Genomic DNA, 25,554 nt, shown 5'->3' with positions numbered 1-25,554 from the left:
AATATGATTATCAGTTTGCTGTTATCAAATCAAGACTCCTGGAAGCTCTAGGGATGATTATTTACAAGGCAGCTTTTTGGGAATTTTTGTATGATGAAACATTGTGTAACAAATTTGTGCAATGAAAAACCTGGTTTCATCTCTATATAGCATACCGTTGTACTGTCAGGCTTCTTCTAGCTTAGATAAACCTTTTTGTAGATAACATTTTGAAGTTATAACTAATCAAAATTCAGTACTCGTACTGGAGAGTCAAATGGATGTTCAGTCAGTTTTAAGACCTGGTCTTTTCCCCCAGGAAGACAATTCCTTTGGACAATTTCAAAACTGATCCACTAATGAACATTTTGTTATAATGTACTCACTCTTTTATTTTTCAAAACTGATCCAATAATGACAGTAGTCCAGGACCTACTTTTATTGTTTTAAGCAAACATTGTTTTTTCCAAAAACATAACAGTAGTCCAGACCTATGTTCAAGGTCTTCTCTATTTAATTTTGTTTTTGTTTATTTTCAGTTAGAAGTAAAATGTCACCCTTAGAAGATTTGTGCAAGGTTTGACGTTATGTAGCCCAGCAGCATTGTTTCTCATGTCACATGAACAATCCCGGCAGGACAAGTTTGTGGGGGGTGGGGACACAACTGAGATTTGAGAGTTTTGACAGAGGGAATATATACATATATATATATATATATATATATATATATATATATATATATATATATATATATATATATTATATATATTATTTATTTATTTATTTATTTATTTAAAGAAGAAAAAAAAAACTAGAGATAAAATTTTATTTTGGTACAAAGGAGTGAGTAAATCATAAGTTACATTTCAAAATGATCTTTTCCTGTAATACACGTGTTTTATAATCAACCCTTGTTGTCCAACACAAATCTGTGTCTGCGAGTGAAAGTGCCTTCACTTGACCATACTTTTAAAATTCCAACTGAAACTTCAATGTCTAGGCTTCAAAGTTGATAGTCTAGTACTGGTTGCTCAAGTGCTCAGTTAAAAAGCTGTGAAGTAAATATGAAATTCTTTAGATTAACATTGAAAGATGTATCTGGACATTTGTGAACAGTGCATTTGCATTCAACATGACATCATCTCACTGTACACAGAGTGTCTGTGAGCCTGTCTGCCAAGACACTGGTGATAAAGATTCATGTCATATAAAAAGAAAGAGAGAGAAATTGTAAAACTAGAAATTACAGAAAATAAGACATTATGTAGAACTTTGCCACCCTGTAGTGAAACTGCACAACTGCTTGAGGTTTAAGGCAAGAAGCACTTGATTGTTTGGATTAGTGGGAGGTAAAGCATTTGGTTGGATGTGCACAGATTAAAGGTGCTGTAAGCAATGTTCTGGAACTTCTGCAGAATTAATCTCTAAATTAGACTTGCACACACTTTCCATAACTCTTACCATTGTAACCGGAGATTAGCAGGAAAACAGAAGCACATCTCATTGTTGCCATGGTTGTTAAAATCTAAATGCTAGCAAAATAGAATCCTTGCATGACAAACCAACAACTGTCAACTGCTTACGAAACTTAATATGGTGCTTTACTTGAATTAATTAAGTTAAATTATTCAAGTATTCAACTGCCACACTCCTAGACACCTTTTTCCTATTCACTAGCTGCCCTATAAATGCACAAAATGACTGACAGGCAGAAATAGCTAAAATAGCTAAACAAAAGAATCTGACCTTGGTCAATTGTTTAAAGTTTACAGAATATACGGTTGCCACAGAGACAGATGCGATGGTTTATGGGAACACTAATTCAGTGAGATGTGTCAAGTAAGAGTGTCATTCTAATAAACAAAATTGCTTACTGCAACTTTAATAGGAACTTACTCAGAAATGCACATGGCTGACATCCTAGATCTAAAAGGAGAAAAGCTTTTAGTTGTATGAACAAGTGATGCTATACTTTTGAGTTTTGAGCATCTCCTGTGACATAATTTCTTCCCTTAAAATTTTGTGAATTCTGCCCCACTAGTACATTCACCCTTTTAAGACCATTCGGTTAATTGTGAAAACATTCATCCTCTATGACTTCATATCTCTGTGGCTACAATTTTTTCAAAGTTCAGGTCAGAGCTATGGCTGTCCATGTCCATCTCTGTCCGACTGTCCATTTCAGCCGTAAGCTCCCTCAGAATCTTCTCCAGGTCCTTGTTCTTTTTGTACATCTGTAGGTAATTGTACTGCAACTGCTTTTGGTATCTGATTACTTTGTCTTTCTCCTTATTCCACGTTTGTCTCTCTTGCTGGAAGTTATTCATCATCTTATGTTTCTTTTGCTTCTCTTCCTTCAGTTCCCCTCTTAGCCTCTCTACTTCCTTATGTAGGGCATCCAAGTTTGAAGTCCCTCCATTATGATTCAGTGTTTTACTGGCACTTGTTCCATCCTGGGCTTTCGATTTGGCTTGACCAGTCCCAAAAGCCTCCATCCGGGCTTGGCTTATCTGCAGTTGCAGCTGTTGTTCCTCAACTTTGGCTCTCATGGTCATTAGCTGCTGTTGCTCCTCTTTGGCCATTGCTAAATCCTGCTTCATGCCCTTGATGTCCATTTCTAGCATATTCACCTTCTCCCTGAGGAGGTCGGCTTCATTCTTCTTTCTTTGAAACTCATTCTTAGACACCTTTTTAAAAAGAGATATCAAAGTCAGTCATATTTGATGGTACGTCATTCAGTAGCAACTGCAAGTTAATCTAATATCAATGAACACAGACCTCAACCTCAGCACTTCGCTGGTGAAGTGCTTCCTCATACTCCTTGATCTTCTTTTCCAGTTCTTCCATCTTAAATCTGGACTCCTTCAGAGAGGCTTTGAGACTGACAATCTCACTGAGTTTGTTTCCGACATCAGCATGTGAATCCCTAAGTTGCTGCTTTAGCAGAGAAATCTCACCTGACTTCTGGCACACCTACCAAAAAAAAAAAAAAAAGAAATGATAATGAATGTGAATGGGTTAAGTAGTTTTTGTAACAATTTTGATCCTAATTATCCCAACTGTTCAGCTTTTAAATTGACCTCTTTATCAAACACAGAACACAGATTTTCATTGTATCTACATTTGTCATTATACAACAATAAAGTTATAGACTGACCTCCCACTGAGTCTCTTCTAGAGTGGGTACTAGGTTTTTCTGGCTCTCATAGACTCGGAGTCGGCTTTCTGCAGTTTCCCGGTCATGATTAAGCTGGTCCACCTCCTCCTGCAGACGTTCCTTGTCCTGTTGAAGTTGTATCACCTGAAGCTGCAATAACTGTTGGGCTCTCAAAGCCCTCTGAGACACCTGCAGGTTACAAAAATGATCATTAAGATCTGCCTGGATAAATTTAAATAGCGTATTTGGTTGACCATTAAGGTAAGATAAGGTACTCTTACTGGTTTTGGAGTCGCACTAAACTATATGTTCACCTTCTCTTCTATGAATATTGTAAGCAACTTACTTGACGGAGTTTTGTAGAACAGCGTTGTTTCAACCCCTCCATCTCCTCAGCACAGTAGCGTTGCTTCTCCTCAAATAGATGACATGTGTCTGTCTCCTTCTCCTCAAGGCTTGTTTGTAACTCCGCCAGCTCGGTTTCACGTTCTAGAAGTTTCTGCTCCAGCTGCTGTATCAGTGATTCATCCATTGAAATTGGTGATCGGACACAGCCCCCAGAAGATGACGGTTTTGTTGAGCTTTGCTCTGAAATTGTAAATCTCTGTTCCAGAAGCAGCTCTTGGTTTCCAGAGAAATCCATCTTTGGCTCAGAGGATGAAACCGTCAGTGCTGCATCAGTTATTTCTCTGTTCAGACTTATTGCTGCTGCCACACTTTCACTTAGGACACCAATGGATCTTGTATTGCCATTTGTCGACTCACTGTTTGTTTCACTATATCCACTGGCCCAACTGTTTCCACCATTAGTCCCACTACACATCCAACTGGTTCCAGAGTTTCCATTCATCCCTGCTACACCCCCCTGTGGGTTCTGAGATGTGTCCATGTTTTGGGCAAGGCCTCCATGGCGTGCCATGTGGTTAGTTGAAATGCTTAGATTGTCCATCTGGCTGCTGCCACTGATGCTGTGAGTGGGCAGGCTGGACATAGAGTTCCTTCCAGAGTCAGAGAAGGTTCCAGAATTTGTCTCCAGCTTGGGGTCCTGAAGATCTTTTAGTCTGTCTGTAGGACTTATCCTCTTGCCAAGGATAGTGCTCAAGTTGTTATGAGTCTCCACAGAAGAACTGCTGCTTCGAGGAAGAACTGGTTTGAAGGCGGTGGGTCGAATTATAGCATTCTCTATACTCTAAAGAGAGAAGACAAAAAAGATAGATCAATGTTTTTGGGATTTGAAGTGCACTACAACCAATTGATCATTCACTTTATGGCAGGACACTCTCCATCTTAAAACCTATTGATCAGATGCTTTCAAAGTGATAACTGCCAGGACATTACAACAAAACATTTTGCATAAATGATTGATCCACAAGACAATCTCAAGACAACTCTTTCCTTCTTTCTTATTCCTCTCCTATTTTTCCTAGTCATTTCCTCTTACCCATGGTAGCATGTTTACCCATGTTTTAGCATTAACTTCCTAATCTAGTAAAACTGGGCTCATTTGTCTATCTAGATTCTTCACAAATGAGGCAATTCAGGGAAAGAGGTGCTTGCAAGTGCCACACCGCCACTGGACCGAATCTCTGGAGAGATCAAGGCATTCTTACCTCGTCAATCTGGAGGTTTAATTAAATAGAGCAGACACCGCTAAGCTCTTAGTGAAAGTGTCAGGGGCTGGTGGGGATTACTTAACATCAACTATACTTGACTGTTGTTTGATTTTGTGTGATAACAATGTCTGGGGGATGGGCCATCTTTTGAGTTTGGCTGCTTGAATGTGGACTGAGCATGCTTCCTAAGCAGACATTTTGCTTGGTTTACATGCTTAATGGAATTGTACGGAATTGGAATTGTAGTTTTTATAGGATTGAAATACTACCACAATACACAACAATATAGGCAGTGAAGAAATTAAACACTTGACGATGTTATGTTATTTTGGCAATAAAAATGAACTTTTTGTAGGGTTAGTTCAAACTTTTCTTATTCTCTAGCTTACTCTAGGTCTGTTACCTTTTCTAGTCTTCCAGACAGCGAAACTAATTCTGGTGGCCCTCCTCTCCTGTCCACCTCATTGTCCGTCTCAGTTGTTCTTCCTTGACTGTCTTCAGTTGTATTAATGTTAGCAGTTCGGGGCTTGTTGCTGACCTTGATGTAAAAGAAGTCATCATTTTTGCCTGAATGATAGCTGACTTTTGAGTTGTTGTTGGTGCTGCAATGATCCTGAGAGAAGCCATACTTCAGAAGGCCATCCAAACTACGGCCTGTTTTCTTAGTCTGAAGCCCCTTTTTGAGTTTGTTTTCAGAGGCTTTGCAGTGTTTGCTGTGGAGGCTATGGCCTGATATCAAACTGCTGACACTACCCATGTTTCCTGGACATCTGGAGAAAGCAGGTGGTGGTCTTGGTGGCGGCAGGTGTGTAATTACAGAATTTTAATGATGGAGGAAGGGCTGACGGACTCATAGCCTTGTGTGGAGATCCTTCTTATTCCCATTTGGGAAACCTGGTAAAACATGGATTTTAAGAAATGTAGTGAGATGTCTCATGTTGTCATTATAGCAGTATAGCGCCAGAGTCTATGCAGAATTTGTCTTAATGTTTACTTTACTTAACGTTCACTAGGTCAGCAAACAGGAACTAAAGTTTTGTTGGCTCTTTGTCAACATGCAATACAATAGGGGTAGACCTAATGGCAGTTATCCTGAATATCCTGATTTACAAATATGGAGACCATACTAAATGCACACTTTCAACCAAGAACACCCTCCTCTTTGATAAACAAAGGCAAGTGAAAGCTTGAAATTAGTGTGACTAGGTCAAACATCTATTCATATTACTTGGTCAGTAGGTCAAAAGACCTGCCAATTACTTTTTTTTTTTTTTTCTTGTCAGGCTACCAAAAAACAATGAGTATGTTTACATGCACTTTGAGTTTGATTTCTGCCTGACTAAAACAGTAGAATCAAAAATAAGTAACAAACCCGCACACTATCAATACTTACTAATTCTTAAACTTTATTAAACGCAATGTTTTGGTCCACTGACTTCATCAGACAAAACAGTCTGACTAAAACAAAATCTTTTTAAAAAAATCATGTAAATGCTTTAGTCCGGTCCAACGTACCAGCCCAATTTTTGTAAAATTAGACAATGCGATTGAAGCTCTGCTTCATCCAGCATGCACACACATAAATTCACTACATTTGGCCTCTGTGTTGTGTGCTTGTGCATTGTTTATTTAATCTTTTAAATGTATATTAAGTATTTAATCCTTTAAAAATATTTGATTTGCTATGTACTGGACAGACTTAACATAAACTTAAACATAATGGCGCATGTAAACATACTTAATGTTTTTGTGTATTTCATTACATCAAAGTAGCATTATTTAGAAAAAAAAAATTAAAAAACAAGCATGTTCTAACTTGCTTATGAGCTAACTTGCAGTACATATTAGCGTACATGTATAAGGCTCCATACGTTGGACATAATATTGTAATCATGGGAGCCCACCAGGGAGATGGGACCTGTCAGTCACCTGATAGCAGTTCAAGAGTACCAAGGGTCTGTCACCAGCTACTCAATCTTCTTTTATGATTCATATGTGCCTAAAGCATATATTACACATCCATAATCAACACATCATACCTTCCATCTGTCTTTCAGAGCAGATAGAGAGGGGCTTTATGAACAAAAGACCTGCCATGATCATCACACGTGGCTTTGTATAACTGGCCTAATTGTGATGGCTGATATGTTAAAAGCTTATTAGCTAGAAAGAACACAGCAAATATGCCAGCTGTTTAATATCACATTATGAATTCATGCATTCCAAATAAATTTTCTTTTTATGTTATTTTGTTGTAACTTTGCTGCTTTGCAGCTGCTTTTAGATTTGAAAACCATATATGCAACCACATCTGTGTCTGTGTCTAATCTCTCCCTATTCTATAAGTTTCGCTGTTGTATACTGTTCCAAAATCAAATAAAACAGACATAGTAGGGGTATATATTAATGACCTCTTAAACATTGATTCAACTGTTTATACTCTGTTATCATCGCCAAAAGGGTGATATATAACAAACAAATTAATTACCGTTCATGTGGCTTTTATTCCACATGTGCATTAATTAAATATGATTATTCTGCATTCTTATAAATAAACACATCTGTTTCAGCAGAAGGACTTAATGGCTTTAGGCAGCCCTTTGGCAGTCCCTTCCAATGAAAAGCGATCTCATCAATGTCTTTGTTTAAGAGAGTCACACACATTTTTTCCTCGAGGCATGCCAAGCAGTGATGTAATGCTAATAATCTTCTTTTATGCAGCACTGCAAATTAATCACAATGCTGGATTTTATTGTTGATTCACAATCTGTTACAACACACATTACGTAGTTGTCATATATTAAAAATGCAGTGAACCCCATTTAAAATAACTCCCATAAATCACTGGAACAAGCAAACTGTTCTTGTCAACCCATGGAGGGAGTAATTTTTTGGGATGAGTTACAAAAATGAACATTCATGAGAAGCAAGCTGTATGCACCGCATATTATTCTTGTGTTATTGTACTATTTTTTTCATATAAAAGGTACAAAACAGTCAGCAAAAGTCAAGTCGGACATTGCATTGTGCTTTGACACATGCACAGACCATGTGCTCCAGGTAAACAATCTCAGTTGGACCGTCTCAGTGTCTGTCTGGCATCAGTAACCCAAAATCACCTCCTTTTACTCCGCTATTACTATCAAGTTCAAAGGCTTACCAGAATAAAATAGATGACAAAATGACACTTACTCTTCAAACAGATAAATCCACAGACACTGTGTTTGTCCGATCTGAATCAAATCTCCTTCGCATGCTCCCCGTGGAAAGTCAGAATGTGTTTGTCCTTGAGTGAACCACAGAACACTCTATAGTCTGCCTGTAGACAAGAGTCTACCATGCAAAGGGGGTGGATCTTATCACCATTCACCAGTTTTTCCCCCTCATATCTTTTTTGGAATAACCGACATGCAAATGTTGCTGGGAGACGGGACCCCAGTGTCCCCTGAGGTCCCTTGGGGCAAGGAGGGGGCAGAGACCATTACACCTCTTTACATAAGACGTGTGCCACTAAAGAGATTAACTCACTGCTGCTTACAATGAGCTGCGTGCCCCCCTCTGTCACACTCACTTTCTCTCCCGCTCTTTCTCTGTCGTACACATACACCCCTAACACTTACACCTTAACATAATCATAATACACACAAAAAAACTGCACGTTTTGTGACTTTCACTCATTTTTTATTGTTATCTTTTGCTGTTTTCTGTACAAACACACACACACTTCTCCCAGTTGGCTCCCTTTCCCGCCCTCCCCTCCTCTCCAAACTGCCCTGCACCCACTCTGAACAAACACCCCTCCAGGAAAAGAAAGAAGAGCTTGATGTTCCCTCCTTCCGTCTGTGTCTTTGTCCACTGAAGTGTGCCTGTTTTGTGTGAGGTTCAGTGAGCTTGGACATTTATTTAGGCTACATTTACACCATAAAATAAATGGCTCTCTAACTACCTCTCAAAAAGAAGTGTGTTGTAAAATGCATGAGGTGTCTTTTTGTGCAGATGTTTCCCTTTGTAAAAATCAACATTAAAATGCAAAAGCAGGCAAATATTTTAATAGCCTCCAAAAGCAGTTGAACACATGTTTAAATGACCCTCTTGATACTTTCTTATTTAAGTAGTCAAACACAATTAAGTGGCCCTTCGGCTTGGAAGTAGTCAGTAGCTGGGTTTCCATCACCCTGCTTTTATGCACATTTTGAAGTATCGCATCAGAATCGAGTCATGGAAATGCTGAATTTCGAATTAAAATAATTCGCAAAAAAAGTTTTTACGCTCACTTGAGGTGGTTTTTAACTTGTGCGAAAAAAAGGTTAATGCGAATAATGGGAGATAGAAGTGCATTTTGCGAAATAAATTCCTCCAAGCGCATCAAAAATGTCATGTGACTTTGCGCTATGGGACGGTAAATCCTGACTAACCAGCGGACCCCATTCTATAGCATCTGAAATGTTGTCATGGTCATTCGGAAATGTCTAAGCAAAGTCTGTTATCAAAGTATTTCTGTATAATTGCCTCCCAGAACTGTTAAACGACTGCGTTCCCAAACAGCAGCATCCACCTCTGAAAGCAATAACCACATTCATTGTGTTTCGTGCAGGTGCAGGTCATTTATTATATATGAAAATTATTATATTCAGTAGCTTCTCCTACTTTTCTTAGTATAGTGCCAGTTTATCAGGAAGTGACGGTTTTGTTCTCTTTGACTCATTGGATGGAAAGGGTGCATGTTCGCAAATGTTTTTTGCAATATTCCAATTTTGCGCATAAGTTAAATTTGCAACTTTGGATGGAAACCCAGCTAGTGCTGCTGACTATTTTAGAAACACTGTCATAATCAGTATTTTTTGGTTTTCCAGAAAAATATATAAACTACCTTAAAATAAGATATGATTTCTTTACTTCATGTGCAAGTTAATAAAAGGTTTGGTCACACTTTAGTTTGGGGACCAGTTCTCACTATTAACTAACTATTGAATGCAACTTGCCTCAATAAACTTCTAATTTGCTTCTTATTAATAGTTAATAAGGTAGTTGTTGAGGTTAGGTATGGTGTAGGATTAAGGGATTTATAATAGCAGGGGGTAAAATAAAAAAAAAGAGTAACTAAACTCACAGCTTCACAAATAAATGTTATAATTCATTCAAATAAATATGATATTACTGCACCATTTCATCTGTGTGTCTCATTTGTGTCTCATTCAAAATCCTAGAGCTAATGAGCCGTAACTGGCAAAAATAAGCGTCAGTTTTGCTCTTCCAGTAAATTTTACGCTGCAAACATCAACAACTTTAACTTGTCACTATTGGCAAATGACCATGGTACATGTGAGATAATGCACGGCTAGCTGTGCATTAAACAATTTTAATTCACTCTCTGGAGGCAACCACTCGACGCGAAGTGAGTGAAGCCTCCACGCTGTGCTAGCCGTACATTATCCCTTACTCAAAGTAGTATTTATAAGTGCAGCTCTACTTTGCTTACAGCAGTAACCAAGGAAATGTTATGCTGCTGCTGTTCCATATGCGCCACCTACTGTCAGAGAGTGAATTTGTGCTCTTATGCGGCCCATCTACTGTTTTAGTTTCATTCAGATATGTTTCATGTAGCATAGTTTCCAAAGCTAAAGTCAGATTTTCTCCAAATTTTTAAATCCATCTATCTATACAGGTTAACATTATAAGATATAATTTTTTAACACTTTTTTTTCACTTTTTAATTCCTAACAAAATTATTTTTACAATATTTGCAAATTTATTTTGTTTTAAGGATGTTTTTTTTTACTTGAAAATGAGGGAAAAAAACTTTTTGAAGAATGTTCACTTCAAATTGTTAATTATAGATATGTACAATATATATTCAATTTAGCACATTTGTTTTTAAGTCCATTTGTTAGGCTTGTTTGGATTGTATTCAAGGATTTTAAAGAAATTATCATAAGCACTTTTTCCCCAACAATTGTTTTAAACTCCTGTTCTAAAGTCGTAACATAACTGTCTCTGAAAATGATAAAAATATCTAAGAGTAAACTCAAAATGTCATTAAAACTCCTACACAGCTATTGCTCTGCACCCAAGTTTTTGCATCTGTGTACATTCAACTGAAGCGCAAATTCAGCACCGTGGGGACCAGAACAAAGAAGGCAGACTTTCAGATAATCAATCTGGCTGTGAAACTCTATCCCAACTCTACAGATGCATCCCTTTGTCCAAAACGGCAAGGTTGGAAGAATTGTGTTGTTTGGAGGAAACATTAGATTTGTAGTTAGCAAAACGTTTTAGGTGCTAATCTTGAGTGGGAAAAATGTTGTTTTGAAAGACTTAGCATGGTTTTGTCACCCCACATCCCTTCTGAATATTAATTTCATTGCACCCCGACAAGATGTTATTTAAGGGGTGAAGTTTGATTTGGCAAGGCGGCAGCAGAAGGCATGGTATTGATCCTTCAGATGCTCTTTGTAAGTGCTTAGTGGAGGGATCAGTGTAATCAATATGCAAAAACAGGCTGTAGCCGTGGACAATGGACTGGCACATTTGCAAGTGTGCGAGGAATCAAAGGTCGCCCAGTCTACGGCTGTGGCCCCTCGGGACATGGGGTACAGACAGCACATTGAATATGTTTCTTTAAATTATGAATGTGGATTTAAGTGTCTAGGAGTTCCCAGAGGAGTTGTTGTTTAATATGGTATCTTGCTATGAAAGTGAGAGCGCAGCAGTGTAATAATGAGATATGCATATATGTATAAAGTCATAGGCCTTTATTGGTCACTTCAGAGTAGTACCACTTGATTTATGACATCTTCAGTTGGATGCAGTTCTCAGCCTCAATCGGACGATGACTGATGTCATATGTGGCAGATGACTATTGTGAAAAAAAATAAGAACTCTCTAATGGACTAAAACAGTTAGTTTTAAACTTTTTTTTATTAAATTATTATTTAGTTTTTTAATATAAATTTAATAATATATCATATATCATTGTTATTGTATTTACTAATTAATTTATTGTACTTATTTAATTATTATTTTTTCCATCGCAGTGCATTATGGAATTCACTTATCCACGGATACATGTATTGCTGTCTACTTTTTGTGCACATGATGCCTTAAAATGTTGTTTCTGAAAAGTGGCCCACTCTTTTGGGGCAGAGCTGTGATTTTGGAACAGTCTATATACTAATGAAGTGAGCTAAGTTTCCCTATCAAGTGGGTCAATGATAAATATCTTTACTGACATGAAAAGTGTATATAAAATGGGTGACATATCAGCAAACAGACATTTAAAAATAAAATACAAAATATGGCATCCCTTTCAAAGTTAAATCAAATCGATTGAAACATTCCAGCTCATCTTTGGCCTATAGAATAATCTATAAACTATGCTCTTAAAATAAATCTTATAAAAGTCCCCCCCAGCACACACACACTGATGCCATAAAAGCACCATAAAATAGTTTTTTTTTTTTTTTTTTTAAATAGTTTTTTTTTTCTTAGTGTGAAGAACATTTTAATAATCAGAAGAACCCTTTTCCACTACCCACTCGTAAAAATAAAGGTTCTTTACTGGATTTGATGGTGAAGAACCTATACTTCAATAGAACTTTCCATTTATAAAGTGAAAAAAGAAAGTTTTAAGAGAGTAAAACTGTATGTGCAATGAAAAGTTTCCATGGATGTTAAAGATTCTTCTTCATTGAACCGTGAATGCCAATAAATGATCTTTATTGTGAGTTTAGCTGGAAGTTTATGGTTTGTGAATTACATTTAATGTCTATATAATAACTGACACTTTGCCCTACTAGAGAAGATCTTTTGAGATTCATTTTCAGATTTTGACCTTAGAAACCCTGGTGCTCGTTCAGACACTATTGTAAACACCCAGCAGTAGGACACATGATTTACAGTTTGTTGGAGAGTAGGTAATGCAGACTTTAGACAGCCGGCTTTGGCTCTTCATGCTCTCGGCTGTTGTTTCATTGTTCTCAGAGAATGATATGACCTAATCATACAGTCACTGAGCTGAGCTCAGCGGGAGCCGCGACAGAGCGTGTGTGCGGGAGGGGCTTGCCACTAATAGATGCTTAGATGTTATTGAGGTGGAAAGTCGAGCTGCTTTAATTGGCCATGAAAGACCTTTATCACAGACAGTGGGACTCTTTTGAGAGTGTATGTGTGTGTGGTTTTGTTCCCTTCACACGTTCCACTTGTTTGTCAACCTATGCGGGACAAAGACGTCCTATGAAAAGTGTGACCAGCAGACGTTATCCAACGCATGGCCAATCCATTACTGCATGCATGCATAGAGACTTGGTTTGGGCTGTTGTACTGTAGAAGATTTACTGCAGTCTAAACAAAGCATACACTGCTGCACTTTACCACACCTGCGACTGCCAGATGGCTCCCATAGACTTACATCTGCACCGTTAAGAATTTGATTTATATATATATAAATATATAAGTGTCCCTATCAGCATAAATCCTTATCTAGATGATATTGATCTATACAAACTTACTATAATGAGACTGTAACTGCACATGCAAACAGCACTTTTGGTGTATGAATGCAACATTGTAGTCACTGATGCCTGTATACTGTGAAATTTACTGACCAGTCATAAGGTCTACCACCAAAGGTTGCTAAAAAAACAAAACAACAACAGCCTGACAGTCAGAAACAGCAACAAATTTATACTGACATCGTGAAAGTTTAAAAAAACTTAAAAAAGCTCTGGGACATGACACTCACTGTAACTCAATACAATAACACTTAAATCACTGACACAGTTCTGACAGGTGATTGCCAGGAAATAGTGAAACGTTATTACACTTTTAGGGACTGATCAGACCTGTCTATAGAGTTGTACGTGGCTGGTGTGAATATAGTATCTATACTGGTGAGCAGCCAGGCCTCAGTGTCCCGTGGGAATAATGTTTCTCAGTCACACAATCGGCTATGTGCCATAAGATCATGATATTGCTGCTTTCTCCCAGCACTCTGTATGAACATGTGATAATTAGCTGAACTGATAGTAACTTAATTGCACTATGAATTCATGCAGTTCTTTTGCACAATCGAATGAACTGTTACATGCAAAATGAGACTTGGTTAAGTATTTGCAGATGATTAATAAGAAGGCTTTTGAGCTGAAATGCATAGAAATGTTAATTAATTAATTAATTTATTTTGCTTCTGTCTTGCTCTAAATAGGCAATCTGATCTTTTTTTCTCTATGTCTCTAAACTGTGTGTGTAATAAACTGATGTCATCATGCATGTTTAAAAACATTGGATGTTTAATGTTGTCTTGTGGGTTCATTCATCATCTAGTCAGGGAGACTGAATTGCTGGTATATTGTGTGCAGCTGCTAAAGGGTCTGTGGGGGAAAGTCTTGTTAGGCCCCTCTCTCTGTGTCCCTGTCCATCAGCAGATGTGATCTTATCACCCCCCCCCCCAACCAAAAAAAAAAAAAACCTGAGCACAGTGACCATCTGGAGCAAAGCCCATCACTGTGTCCCAAGCTTTACACATCGAACCATGTGCCCCTGTTAATTTTGTTTCATTCGCTTGCAATTTGTGTGTAATCAGTAACTGGTTTAAAAGGCAATGGGTTATTGTTTTTTTATTTTTGCTCCATGATGCAACAGTTTTTTTAAACGTTTTTTTTTTTTTTTTTTGTCCACCAGCCTGAATTGTTTTACTCTGTTTTGGAAGTGTTTATCACACCAAAATATTCTACTATTAGATGGCCTTCACTGGGAGAAATGTTTATGAGAATATATATAATATACAATGAAAATCAATGGAAAACAAAACGGTTTGGTTGTCATTGTCAACATTCTTCAAAATATCTTTTTCTTTTTTACAAGTTTACAAACATGAATAAAAATAAATAAATCAACTTTTCAAACAATAGTATATTTATTATTAACATTACCTAAATTAATAAATGCTGTAAATAATTGCTATTGTTGTTTCATGTCAGTTCACCTTTTCTTTAAAGAAAGAACAGCTGATAAAATACTTTGCAATGTTGCACATTATTCCAGCCCCTGTGTGAATATCCTACCAGTTGTGGCCACATTATAAGCATATCTGACTGAAATTTATTCTGCTAACTGAAATCTATAGAACGTTCTCAAGCTTGTCTAACTGAGGAGCCTGAGTTTATCGGAGGGTCAGTTAGCATAAATAATCCACCAATAAGACCTTATTAGCAGAGAGAAAATCTTTTGGGATTGGAAACGTTCATACTAAAATGCATCATGTATTCAACATGCACCTACAAGTCTCCATGACAACAATAAATGAAGGCTTTTCTATGCCATCATTGATGGTTTCAAATTCTGGGCATTACCTTCTTTAATATACAACAGTACACTTCTCTTGTGCTGGATGATCTGAGATCTGAGTTCTGAGAGAATTAATTGAATTGTACATGGAGTAGGTTACAAAAGGAGAAACATTTTAGCAGTATTTTTATATTAATACCTCAAACTGGACTGAGAGCAGTACCCATGCTGGAATCCCATTGGCCACATTTTTCAAACTCAAGCTCTCAGCCACATCTGGAGCAGTAGAGAGTAAATGCACTCTTGAAATAAGAAAGGAAATGCATTACAGTGATGGAGTGAATAATTCAAAAGGAAGGACATCTCCTCCTCCAGCATCACTCAGAGTCCTCTCCAACACCCACACAGCACTTTCTGACCCACTCTTTTATGCACGCCGACCACTTAGAGTGCTTAAGCGATACGCCTTTCTTTGAAAGTTAGATTTTGGGTATAATTGTGTAGAGGAGTAATAAATCACAGCCATTATCTATGAGAAACAGCTCTTACTCTTTCTCTTAGTTCTGATGACTTTAGACACTTTGTGTCTAATATTACTGTCAAAAAAAAAAAAAAGAAAAAAAAGAAATGAAGTTATTTGCATTGTTGAGCCCCCAAATGAAGAAAAATCATAGGTAATGGGAAATAATTGAACCAGCATTACACAAAGTATTTTTAATATTCAATGTGCTGTCTGTTTTATTTCCATATCGTTGAACATAAGCTTACCAGTAGTGCTGTTCTGTCGCATATCACTGTTTTTCAGCATCTCATGCCATGGCTGTAATATTTTTATGACACCAAGTTAAATTAATAGTTGTTTAATTTTGAGATATATGTCTCATTCCTTCTGTTTTGTTCCTTTCCAATGAGCTGTTTTTACAAGCAAGAATGTGATCTTTTATTTATTTATTTATCATTATTATTGTTATTATTATAGTTTTTTATTCATTATTTTAATCATACCAAATTAATGCATTACATTTTAGGCCTATTTCCCAATTAATCATTGCAAGGTTATTATTTTAGCCTAGTTTTTAGTTCTCTTTCACTCATTAGATTTTGTTCAGTTTTACCAGAGTGTTTATTTTATTTATTTATTTGTTTTGTATTTTAGGGCTTTCAAAGTTAATGTATCATTTAGTCTCATTTAACTATTATGGAAATTATTATTTAAAAATGTTTAACAGTTCTAAATAATTTTTCAGAACAGTCAAGTGTATTGCTATCTAGTGGCATTTTCATGTTTTATGCAGGTGGGTTATAAAACGTTTTTTATTTTTTAAGTTAGTTTTGGAGTCATGAAAATTTATGTGAATTTAGTTTTAGATTTTCCCAGTTAATTTACTGGGGAAAACAGAAACTACATTTAAATTCATTTGACAATGCTACAAAACAATTAGTGAAGAACAGGTGCCAGCTGAATTTGACCCTCAGTCTTGCCACATGGTGGGTGAGGGAAAGGAAAATAATGATGGGGGGTTAAATTAGAGACCTCCACCGGTGGCCTTTGACCTTAGCTGTGTTGGATAAAGGTGTGTAGGACACTGATTGAAATGCAGGAATAAAGGCAGAGGAGGGAACGATGGAGGGGGAGTTGAATCTGGAGTTAAATGAAGGGTGTGTAGGTTGGATAAAGTGAAAGCGAGCTCAGCTGATTAAACAACCCAAGACTTGGCAACAGCAGCACTGAAAATGACACAGAGCTGTAATGATGAATCATAAGGTTATTATCATTAACTAAAGTCATTACAAATATAAGAACTGGAATTATTTTTTTTTTTAGCTTAATAAAATAACAACAAAAACAGGAGTTTGGCAAAAATGAAACATTTTGTAGTACAATATGAATGAAAACTTAATGTAATTACAGAGAAAATAACTCTTGTTTTAGTTGTTTTAGTCAATGCTGGATGAGCTTGTCTTAGGGGAAGTCGTGACCTAATGGTTAGAGAGTTTGACTCCTAACCCTAAGGTTGTGGGTTCGAGTCTCGGGCCGGTAATACCACGACTGAGGTGCCCTTGAGCAAGGCACCGAATCCCCAACTGCTCCCTGGGCACCAGGGCATAAATAGCTGCCCACTGCTACGGGTGTGTGTTCATGGTGTGTGTGTGTGTTCACTGCTGTGTGTGTGCACTTTGGATGGGTTAAATGCAGAGTACGAATTCTGAGTATGGGTCACCATACTTGGCTGTATGTCACATCACTTTCTCTTTTTTTTTTCTAACTGCATATTCTGCTCATTACAGCCAGATGGTGTAGTAATGATATCAACCAGCAGGGGCTAACAGAGCTATGGAAACCAGATTTGATTTATTCTGACAAAAGGGCAGTCCGATTAATTAGACAGGAAGTCATCATGTATCATGTAATTAGCATCATCATCATCAAAGTATTTCATGACACACTTGCAAAGGGCGACGGATAATTAGCTTTCTTGTAGCAGATTCCACACGGGCCTGCTGATAACTGATGATTTTTCTGAAGTAAATTGTTCCATACTACTACTTCTAACAAGAGTAAGAAAAGATGAAGAAATTGCCTTCTTTGATTTAAAGAATGCAAAGAAGGCCATTAACCATTTATTTCTATTATCATATTTCTGTTTTGCTAGGCTTGGATTGTCTTTGGAAAAGTGATTAGATGTAATCAAGCATCTAGACTCTTGTCTCTGATTGATCTTTGTTGTCTGGCTCCTGATACAGTCAAAAACTCCCTAAAAGCCTAGAAGCCTCTGGAATCTGTCCAAAAGAAGTTTTAGAGCCCAGTGTATCTGGGAAATATACGCTCTGTCATTTTCATGAAATATTTACTGATATGCTCTCTTCTCTGAATGAGCCCTGACAGATAGAAACAGTACAGTATCATACCATTTCCATTTCTAGATATTTTTTTAAAAGATTCTGGTGGTGACCCTCATGAACCTGTGGTAACAGCTGATCTTAGACCCCATCACTGGTGTATCTGAGACCTCCAGAGCACCCACTATGTTGGAAGATAACATACGCAATCAAATCAGGTACTTCAGAACAGTGGGTTTCCTATATATATGGTAAAAGCGGAAAAAATAGTCACTATATGTTTATATTGATATCTTAAGTTCACATGTTCTTATCCTTGACAGCCCTGAAAAACAGTTTGTAAAACCTTTTTCTTTCTTTCTTTTGCTTGTTTTATGCATAAATGTATCAGGGTAAATAGATAATATATTTTTTTCTAAAGAAGTACACTTGTGAAGGTGCTCGTACCAAAACATGTATCAGTGTTGCAAAAGATCAGTGTTTAGATCCAAAAACACCTTTTCTTCTCTTGAAAGAATGTCACTGCATGACACCTTGTTCAGTGCCAGTGCTTCACACCCCGACTGCATCTCTCACCCACACAAGATTTCATAAGCACAAATGAGTAATTTCTGGAGGCAGGAAAGAACATGTCTCTCTCTTCAAAGGATTAACTGTGTACATATGAAAAGCCAGCTCTAATACATCTGAATGTTTTGAATACTTAGTGCCAAACTGGAACAAAATCGTCCTTGAGGTCATATGTTCTAAGCATTTGTCTAGTAGACACAAGATTGTCAAAAATAGTTTAACTGGGAAGAGCTGTACACCATATTGAGATATTGATCTTTTTGGAGGGAAATGTGTTTACAAGACCTTTTGCTGAATATGTCTGGCATGAGGATAGGGGAGTGAAATGTCTTTGAGTTCCAGCGAACTGGAAAATAACTGACTCTCTGTTAAAACTGAATGATAAACTTGTCTATTCATGGTGAAGTCGTACACCAACTGTTCCTCCCACATGCAGAGACAGTGAGAGAGTGTAAAATACAGAGAAACAGGAAGCTTCGTTCATACGGCTAGGATAAAGTCTCAAGTTTCACACAGCTCTGGTGCTTATGTGTGTGTGTGTGTGTGTGTGTGTGTGTGTGTGTGTGTGTGGGAAGGCCAAATAAAGGGGGGAAGGCCAAATAAAGAACAGTTTAGCACTGCCTGATGGGCCATGAATATCATAAATTATTGATTCACAAATATCACATTTTTGTGGAGTTGCACAACATGATATTTTTCAAACTGAACTAACCCTGCCGTGTTATAGCAAGGTCATATTATCTGATGATTATCTGATGATTTGAAGAGACAGTTATTATATCAGGATAGTTGTATTACCCTGATAGTGTTATTTTCAAATACATTTATACTATTATATTTTATTAATATTTGGAATTTTATATATATATATATATATATATATATATATATATATATATATATATATATATATATATTAGTTTAAAGGAATAGTTCACCCCGAAAAATTAAAATCTGCTGAAAATTTCCCCTCTGGCCATCCAAGATATAAATGAGATTTGGATTTAGCATTAAAGGTACCCTATTATGCCTCTTTTTTCAAGATATAAGACTTCATAAGTCTTGGATGTCCCCAGAGTGTGTATTTGAAAATCAAAATCAAAATAACCAACAAATAGTTTTTTATAGCTTGTTGAAATTGCCATGGGTATGAGCCAAAATGTGCCGTTTTTGTGTTTGTCCCTTTAAATACAAATGAGCTGGTGCTCCTGCCTCCCTTTTCAGAAGTGGGCGGAGCTTCAAGTGCTCATGCTCTGGGATACTGGTGTTACCAATTTTGAGTGGCTCAATAGTGTGGCATTATTGCCATATATATATATATATATATATATATATATATATATATATATATATATATATGTATGTGTATACATATATATGTATATGTATATATATATATGTATATGTGTATATATATATATATATATATATATATATACATATATATATGTAAATATATGCAATTTTTAACTACCGCATTCTTATTTACGATCATTCTGGTAGCACGTGAAGGCAGCATCTGTGAAAACAGGCAGATAAAATGGTAGCTTTAGCAACATTAGCCTTACAGAGAACCAAGAAGCTCTTTTGGAAAACATGTGATGTTTACTTTGGTGAGTGAAAACAGGCAGATAGTGTGGAGCCATTTTTGGTGTGGCACCCAGGTTGCAGTTGGGGGTTTGGTGCCTTGCTCAAGGGTCTCACCTCAGTCGTGGTATTGAGGGTGGAAGAGAGCGCTCGTTATTTTCATTCAAGTGCGCACACCCTGAATCCCCCCTCCGACATTTTTTGTGCCAGACTGACTCCCCCGCAACCTTTTTGGGTTACAAGTCCCTCCGACAATTTGAGACCTCAAACCCGCAACCTTTTTGGGTTACAAGTCCAAATTTCTAACCATAAACCACTACTGCCCCATCACATTACATCACTTTCTCACCAACGGATCCTCTGCAGTGAATGAGAGTCCAAACAGCAGATAAAAGCATCACAATAATCCACAAATAACCCACACGACTCCAGCCCAACAATTAACATGTTGTGAAGTGAAAAGCTACGTGTTTGCACAAATCAAATTCATCAAGGCGTTTGAACTTTAAACTGTTGCTTCTGGTTAAAATATAATCCATAATAATGCTTCCTCCAGTGAAAAAAAGGTGATCTCCTCTCACATCAAAATCCACAGACATATTTGTTTAGAACTGCTTTGAACTGTTTTCACTTGTAAACAGTTCATGATCTGTGCATATTTCTCCCCTGATTCAGGCAAGACAACTTTTTCACTGGAGGAAGTGTTATTACACATTATGGACTATTTTAGCCGTAAGTAAAGGTTTGAAGTAAATATATTTTAATGATGGATTTGTTTCTTACATGCAGCTTTTCACTTCACAAGACATTAATCGAAGGACTGGAGTTGTGTGTTTGTGTGTGTGTGTGATGAACACATATCTTAACCCACATTCACACACCCATTCTCTAAAACTTTCCCATGCAGATGTCCTGTTAAACCCTTACCACTGACAGTAAATCTATGTATCTGTTTCCCTGCCTTTTCTGAGCTACAGGACTTAATGAATAAATTAACTGGTTTAAAGTAAAAAGACCCTGCGCTCCCACGTCTTCAAGTACTTGTGTATTATCTGAACTTGTCATGGCATGTAACAGACTCATGTGTTCACATTGTTATTCTCTTTTAGACAGCATTACCTTCCCCCAGTCTGCAGTTTCTTTGAAACCAAGGAGACAGGATGAGACATGCTCTTTTACCTTTTTAATGTCAGGTGATCATCATCACCGACTTTTAACTTTCTAATCAATGTGCAAGTTAAATGACATTGCCAACTGGTTCATGACCTCTTTATGCAAGTTTTAACAGGCAAGTTTGTGCTGTAAAAACATAATTTATGATAAATGGTTACCTAACAATAACAGTTGATGGTGTACGGAGATAAAAATGGCATATGTAACATGGTTAACCGAGACAAAAATAAATCTGTAATGCAATATGCATTTTTAAACATAATTCATTGCAGTCTCTGTGGTCAAGCAGTGGCATGATTGTTTTGATTTTTGTCTCTGTAGGTTTTAAGCTCAGCAAATTAGATTCAGTTACATGTTCTTCACAAGGAACCTTTCATTTTTTTTTATAATATTATGATTGTTTATTCTATTTTGTCCTGTTACTGTTCTTTCATATTCCCCATGAAAACACTCATATGATATTATTGTCACGTGCATGGCAGTTCAGCTGGCTTTCATTTAATTTGATCAGCAATAAAAAGTCATTATTAAACATTATTACACACATAGTTTTGAACAACTCTCCTGCAAAACACTGCAAAAAACCTTCTTTCTTTATCAGTATTTTTGTCTTCTTTTCCAGTAAGAATATTTTACACCACACATTTCACATCCTTTGATACAAAAACAAACATTTCTTACAGCAAAATGATATATTAAGAGACTTGTTTTCAGAAAGTATATCTTAAATATTTTTAAGTTAAATATCTTAACTATTAAATTAAATAATAATAGCAACAGCAATAATAAAAATGAAAACAACAACAACAACAACAACAACAACATTTCAAATTTTCCAAAACCCACAATAAATATGAAATGAGTAGTGACTCACCACAATGTTTCCCTCAGTGTGTTTTGGTTTTTGCTGTATTAAGTACCCAGGGGCTGCTCGTATTTTAATGGAGAACAGGAGCTTGCAAGCATTCTCTCTCTGTCTTTCCTGTACCGTGGGTTGAGTCTCCACTGACTGCCATGATGTGGGTGTTTTGTATAATACCCACAAGCGCACAAACCCTCCCTCTCCTTTCCCTCCCTTTTTGGTTTATCTTTTTCACAGTTTCTGCTTTGATATCTGCAATGAATCTTTTATACTTTTGCAGAATTCTTATATTACCCCATGCACGCATGCATTTGGTTCTGTCCTGTCCTGCCATCTACAGTATGTGGGCTGTGATCCATCATAAGGCACTATACTCATGTGCATTTCTACAGGTCTGCCAGATGGTGATCGAACATAAAACAAGCTGCATTAACACGAACCTCAGGAATCCCAGCATAAGCACTCGTTAGATAGGATCACGTCCGCCCTACATAAGCACAGTGACAGTTAAGAGGGATATGATACTTCAGACCTCCCAAGGGCCGGCTTTTAATGGGGCCATTCTGGCTCTTGAGTCCATTGCCATCTATTACAGCTGTGACCTCCAAAGGATGTGAATGGTGTAGAGATACTCTTTCTAAAACATCTGTGTCCTTGTGCAATGATGCTTTCTTCATTAATGTGAATGAGCAAAGTGTCATAATCATTTTTCACCTATTAACCCACAAGTCTTACTCATATTATATTTTGGAATGATGTATTAATATAAAGTCAGTATCAGCAGCTACTGTATTTCCAGCAGTGCAAAATGCTGCTTATATGTTTTTGATCAGAAGACCTCATTTTGTCAAAATATTTCAATAACATTTCACATCAGGAATAAAATCTGACATAAAATTTTGAGATGCACAGTATATTGATACTGTGTCAGTTATCTGCTGATATAAGATATATTATTTTATTGTATCAGTCAATACTGTATATTTATATTTTATATAAATTCTCATTTTCCCTATTTTTGTTTTTCATTTATATTGTTTTCTGTCATCTAACACTCACTTATATAATAATTAAATAACAGATTACATGTAAAAAATTTATTAATATTTCATAGTATAACAGTAAACTTTTTCATGGTATTTTTGATCAAATAAATGCAGTCTTAGTGAGCCACCATACTGAGCGCTGTGGTGGCTCTATCAAAAATGTAATTGTCCCTTTAGAAAACAGGACTTCAGACAATACAGTATAACCATTTGTCCCATTCATAAATGTATGAGGGGACCGTCTCTGCCTTATACGGTACAGTCTTTGGGTCCATTGCTGTTGAATATGTTGAGTGAATCATTCATATAGAGTAATCAGATGTGTGAAGCGGTAATGTTTAGCATTGAATTAAATGGGTTAATGGTACATTCTGCTGGAAAGTGAAAAGTGGTGACGCGCATTAAACTGCACTTGAAAGGCAAACACTTGTCAAAAGTCTCTCTTGTGCTGCTTATAGAGGGTCCATTATATTGTTTATTTATTTTCTCCTGTGTCTGTGTGCTTTATAAACCTGTAAAGAGCTTGATGTTTACCCTTGTCCTTCTGTTTGTCTTTTCTTTTTTTCCATCCTACACTTGTTTCTTGCTCCCTCAGCCCATGGTTATGCAACAGAGCGACTGAATTAATGATCAGTGTTGATACAAGGCAACCAAAATAACACTGTCATTTCTAATGCAAACATTAAAATGACACTGAAAAGCACAGGCTATGCAAAAAATTGACATGAATTTATGCACACTAATTGACTGTGGCATTTGAATCACTTTTAGTGCACATTGTTGTATGATAATGTTTTCATGCTTTTATATTAATTACAGGTCAAAAGTTTGGAAACATTACTATTTTTAATGTTTTTGAAAGAAGTCTTCTTCTGCTAATCAAGGCTGCATTTATTTGATCAAAAATACAGAAAAAAAATTAATATTGTGATATATTATTACAATTTAAAATAATTGTTTTTAAATTTATTATACTTTAAATTATCATTTATTCTGTGATGCAAAGCTGAATTTTTAGGATCATTATCACATGATCCTTTAGAAATCATTCTAATATGATGATTCATTATCAAAGTTGGAAACAGTTCTGCTGCTTAATATTTTTTCAGAACATGTGATACTTTTTTATGATACTTTGATGAATAAAAAGTAAAAAAAAAAAAAAAAGAGAAGCTATGTTTTTAAAATATAAATATTTTGTAATAACAATATACACTACTGGCCAGTAATTTGGGGTCAGTAATTTTTTTTCTTTCTTTTTTTAAATAAAATCAATACTTTTATTCAGCAAGGATGTGATTAAATTGATAAAAAGTGATAGTAAAGAAAATATATTATTAGAATATATATTATTAGAATTTTTTTATTTTATTTTTAATAAATGCAGTTCTTTTTAACCCTTTTATTCATCAAATATATTAGACAGCAGAACTGTTTCCAACACTCATAATAAATCAGAATATGAGAATGATTTCTAAATGATCATGTGATTGACTGGATGTTACATGATGTGACACTGAAAGCTGGAGTAATGATGCTGAAAATTCAGCTTTGCATCACAGGAATAAATTATTTTTTTTAAAAGTATATTCAAATAGAAAACTATTAATTTAAGTTGTAATAATATTTCACAATATTACAGTTTTTTCTGTATTTTTGATCAAATAAATGCAGGCATGATGAGCAGAAGAAACTTCTTTCAAAAACATTAAAAATAGTAATGTTTCCAAACTTTTGGTCTGTACTGTATATAATATTTCTTTCAAAAACATTAAAAATAGTAATGTTTCCAAACTTTTGGTCTGTACTGTATATAATATACACTGATGCAGAAGGATATATATATATATATATATATATATATATATATATATATATAAACCTGTCAGTATATTTTTAGAATTTGGCCAAGTTGGAGAGAATTTATGAAAAGCCAGAACAAAGGTGATTTTGAATCCTTGATTTTTATTTATTTATTTGTTTATTGCCTGTTCATTTGTGCATGCTTGCAAAATATGGGAACTGTGTGATTCACTGAAATGTTCTATGGGGGAATTATGGTTTTTTGACATTGCTGTGAAAACCCCCTTATTTTTAATTTGGGATGCTCCAATATTAAAAGTTTTATCTGACACAACAAAATAATTCAATTTCAACACACTTTTGATTTAATAAAACAAAAGGCTAGAATCAGTCATTTTAAGTGATTTTAGGCATCATTACATTATATTGTACAGTATGAAAAATGGATATTCACTTTGAGATTTGCTCAAGATTATTAATAAACGTTACTTTAACTGATTATTAGATGACAGCAAATGTAATTTAAATGTAAAAATAGGGAAAATTAGCATGTACAGTTAAATACTCAATATAGCGATTGACAGTGAATTGAAAAAATATTTATTATCAGCAGATATTCTATATGGTATCATGAAAAAA

At 36.0% G+C, this 25,554-nt stretch overlaps 1 protein-coding gene across 2 annotated transcripts; it reads right to left on the bottom strand.

Moving 5' to 3' along the window:
* Positions 1 to 768: 768 nt before the first annotated feature.
* Positions 769 to 22,251, bottom strand: LOC109082919 (leucine zipper putative tumor suppressor 2 homolog). Of its 2 annotated transcripts, none has more exons than XM_042762561.1 (6): positions 22,079 to 22,251; positions 5,153 to 5,643; positions 3,483 to 4,325; positions 3,137 to 3,325; positions 2,758 to 2,952; positions 769 to 2,666 (listed from the first exon to the last, which is right to left on the bottom strand). In XM_042762561.1, exons 2-6 carry the CDS (start codon positions 5,504 to 5,506, stop codon positions 2,079 to 2,081), a joined length of 2,169 nt encoding a protein of 722 aa, XP_042618495.1. In that variant the 5' UTR covers positions 5,507 to 5,643; positions 22,079 to 22,251; the 3' UTR covers positions 769 to 2,078. The 2 variants fall into 2 exon arrangements, with proteins under 2 accessions (XP_042618495.1, XP_042618494.1); XM_042762560.1 differs by lacking the exon at positions 22,079 to 22,251 and adding an exon at positions 7,942 to 8,484.
* Positions 22,252 to 25,554: the final 3,303 nt, after the last annotated feature.

This window comes from Cyprinus carpio, chromosome A8 (assembly GCF_018340385.1).
Source record: "Cyprinus carpio isolate SPL01 chromosome A8, ASM1834038v1, whole genome shotgun sequence".
In the NCBI taxonomy this organism is placed as follows: Eukaryota; Metazoa; Chordata; class Actinopteri; order Cypriniformes; family Cyprinidae; genus Cyprinus; species Cyprinus carpio.
Note: the sequence above shows the minus strand (reverse complement) of the source record. Positions and strands in the feature narration are given on the sequence as shown.

What these genes read in the sequence shown, in the direction of transcription:
- LOC109082919 (XM_042762561.1), bottom strand. Translation starts at nt 5,506, where the DNA reads ATGGGTAGTGTCAGCAGTTTGATATCAGGCCATAGCCTCCACAGCAAA. An exon ending in TGTCTGGAAGACTAGAAAAG is followed by an intron (nt 4,326 to 5,152) that starts GTAACAGACCTA and finishes TTCTCTCTTTAG; the next exon opens with AGTATAGAGAATGCTATAAT. An exon ending in GTTCTACAAAACTCCGTCAA is followed by an intron (nt 3,326 to 3,482) that starts GTAAGTTGCTTA and finishes TGTAACCTGCAG; the next exon opens with GTGTCTCAGAGGGCTTTGAG.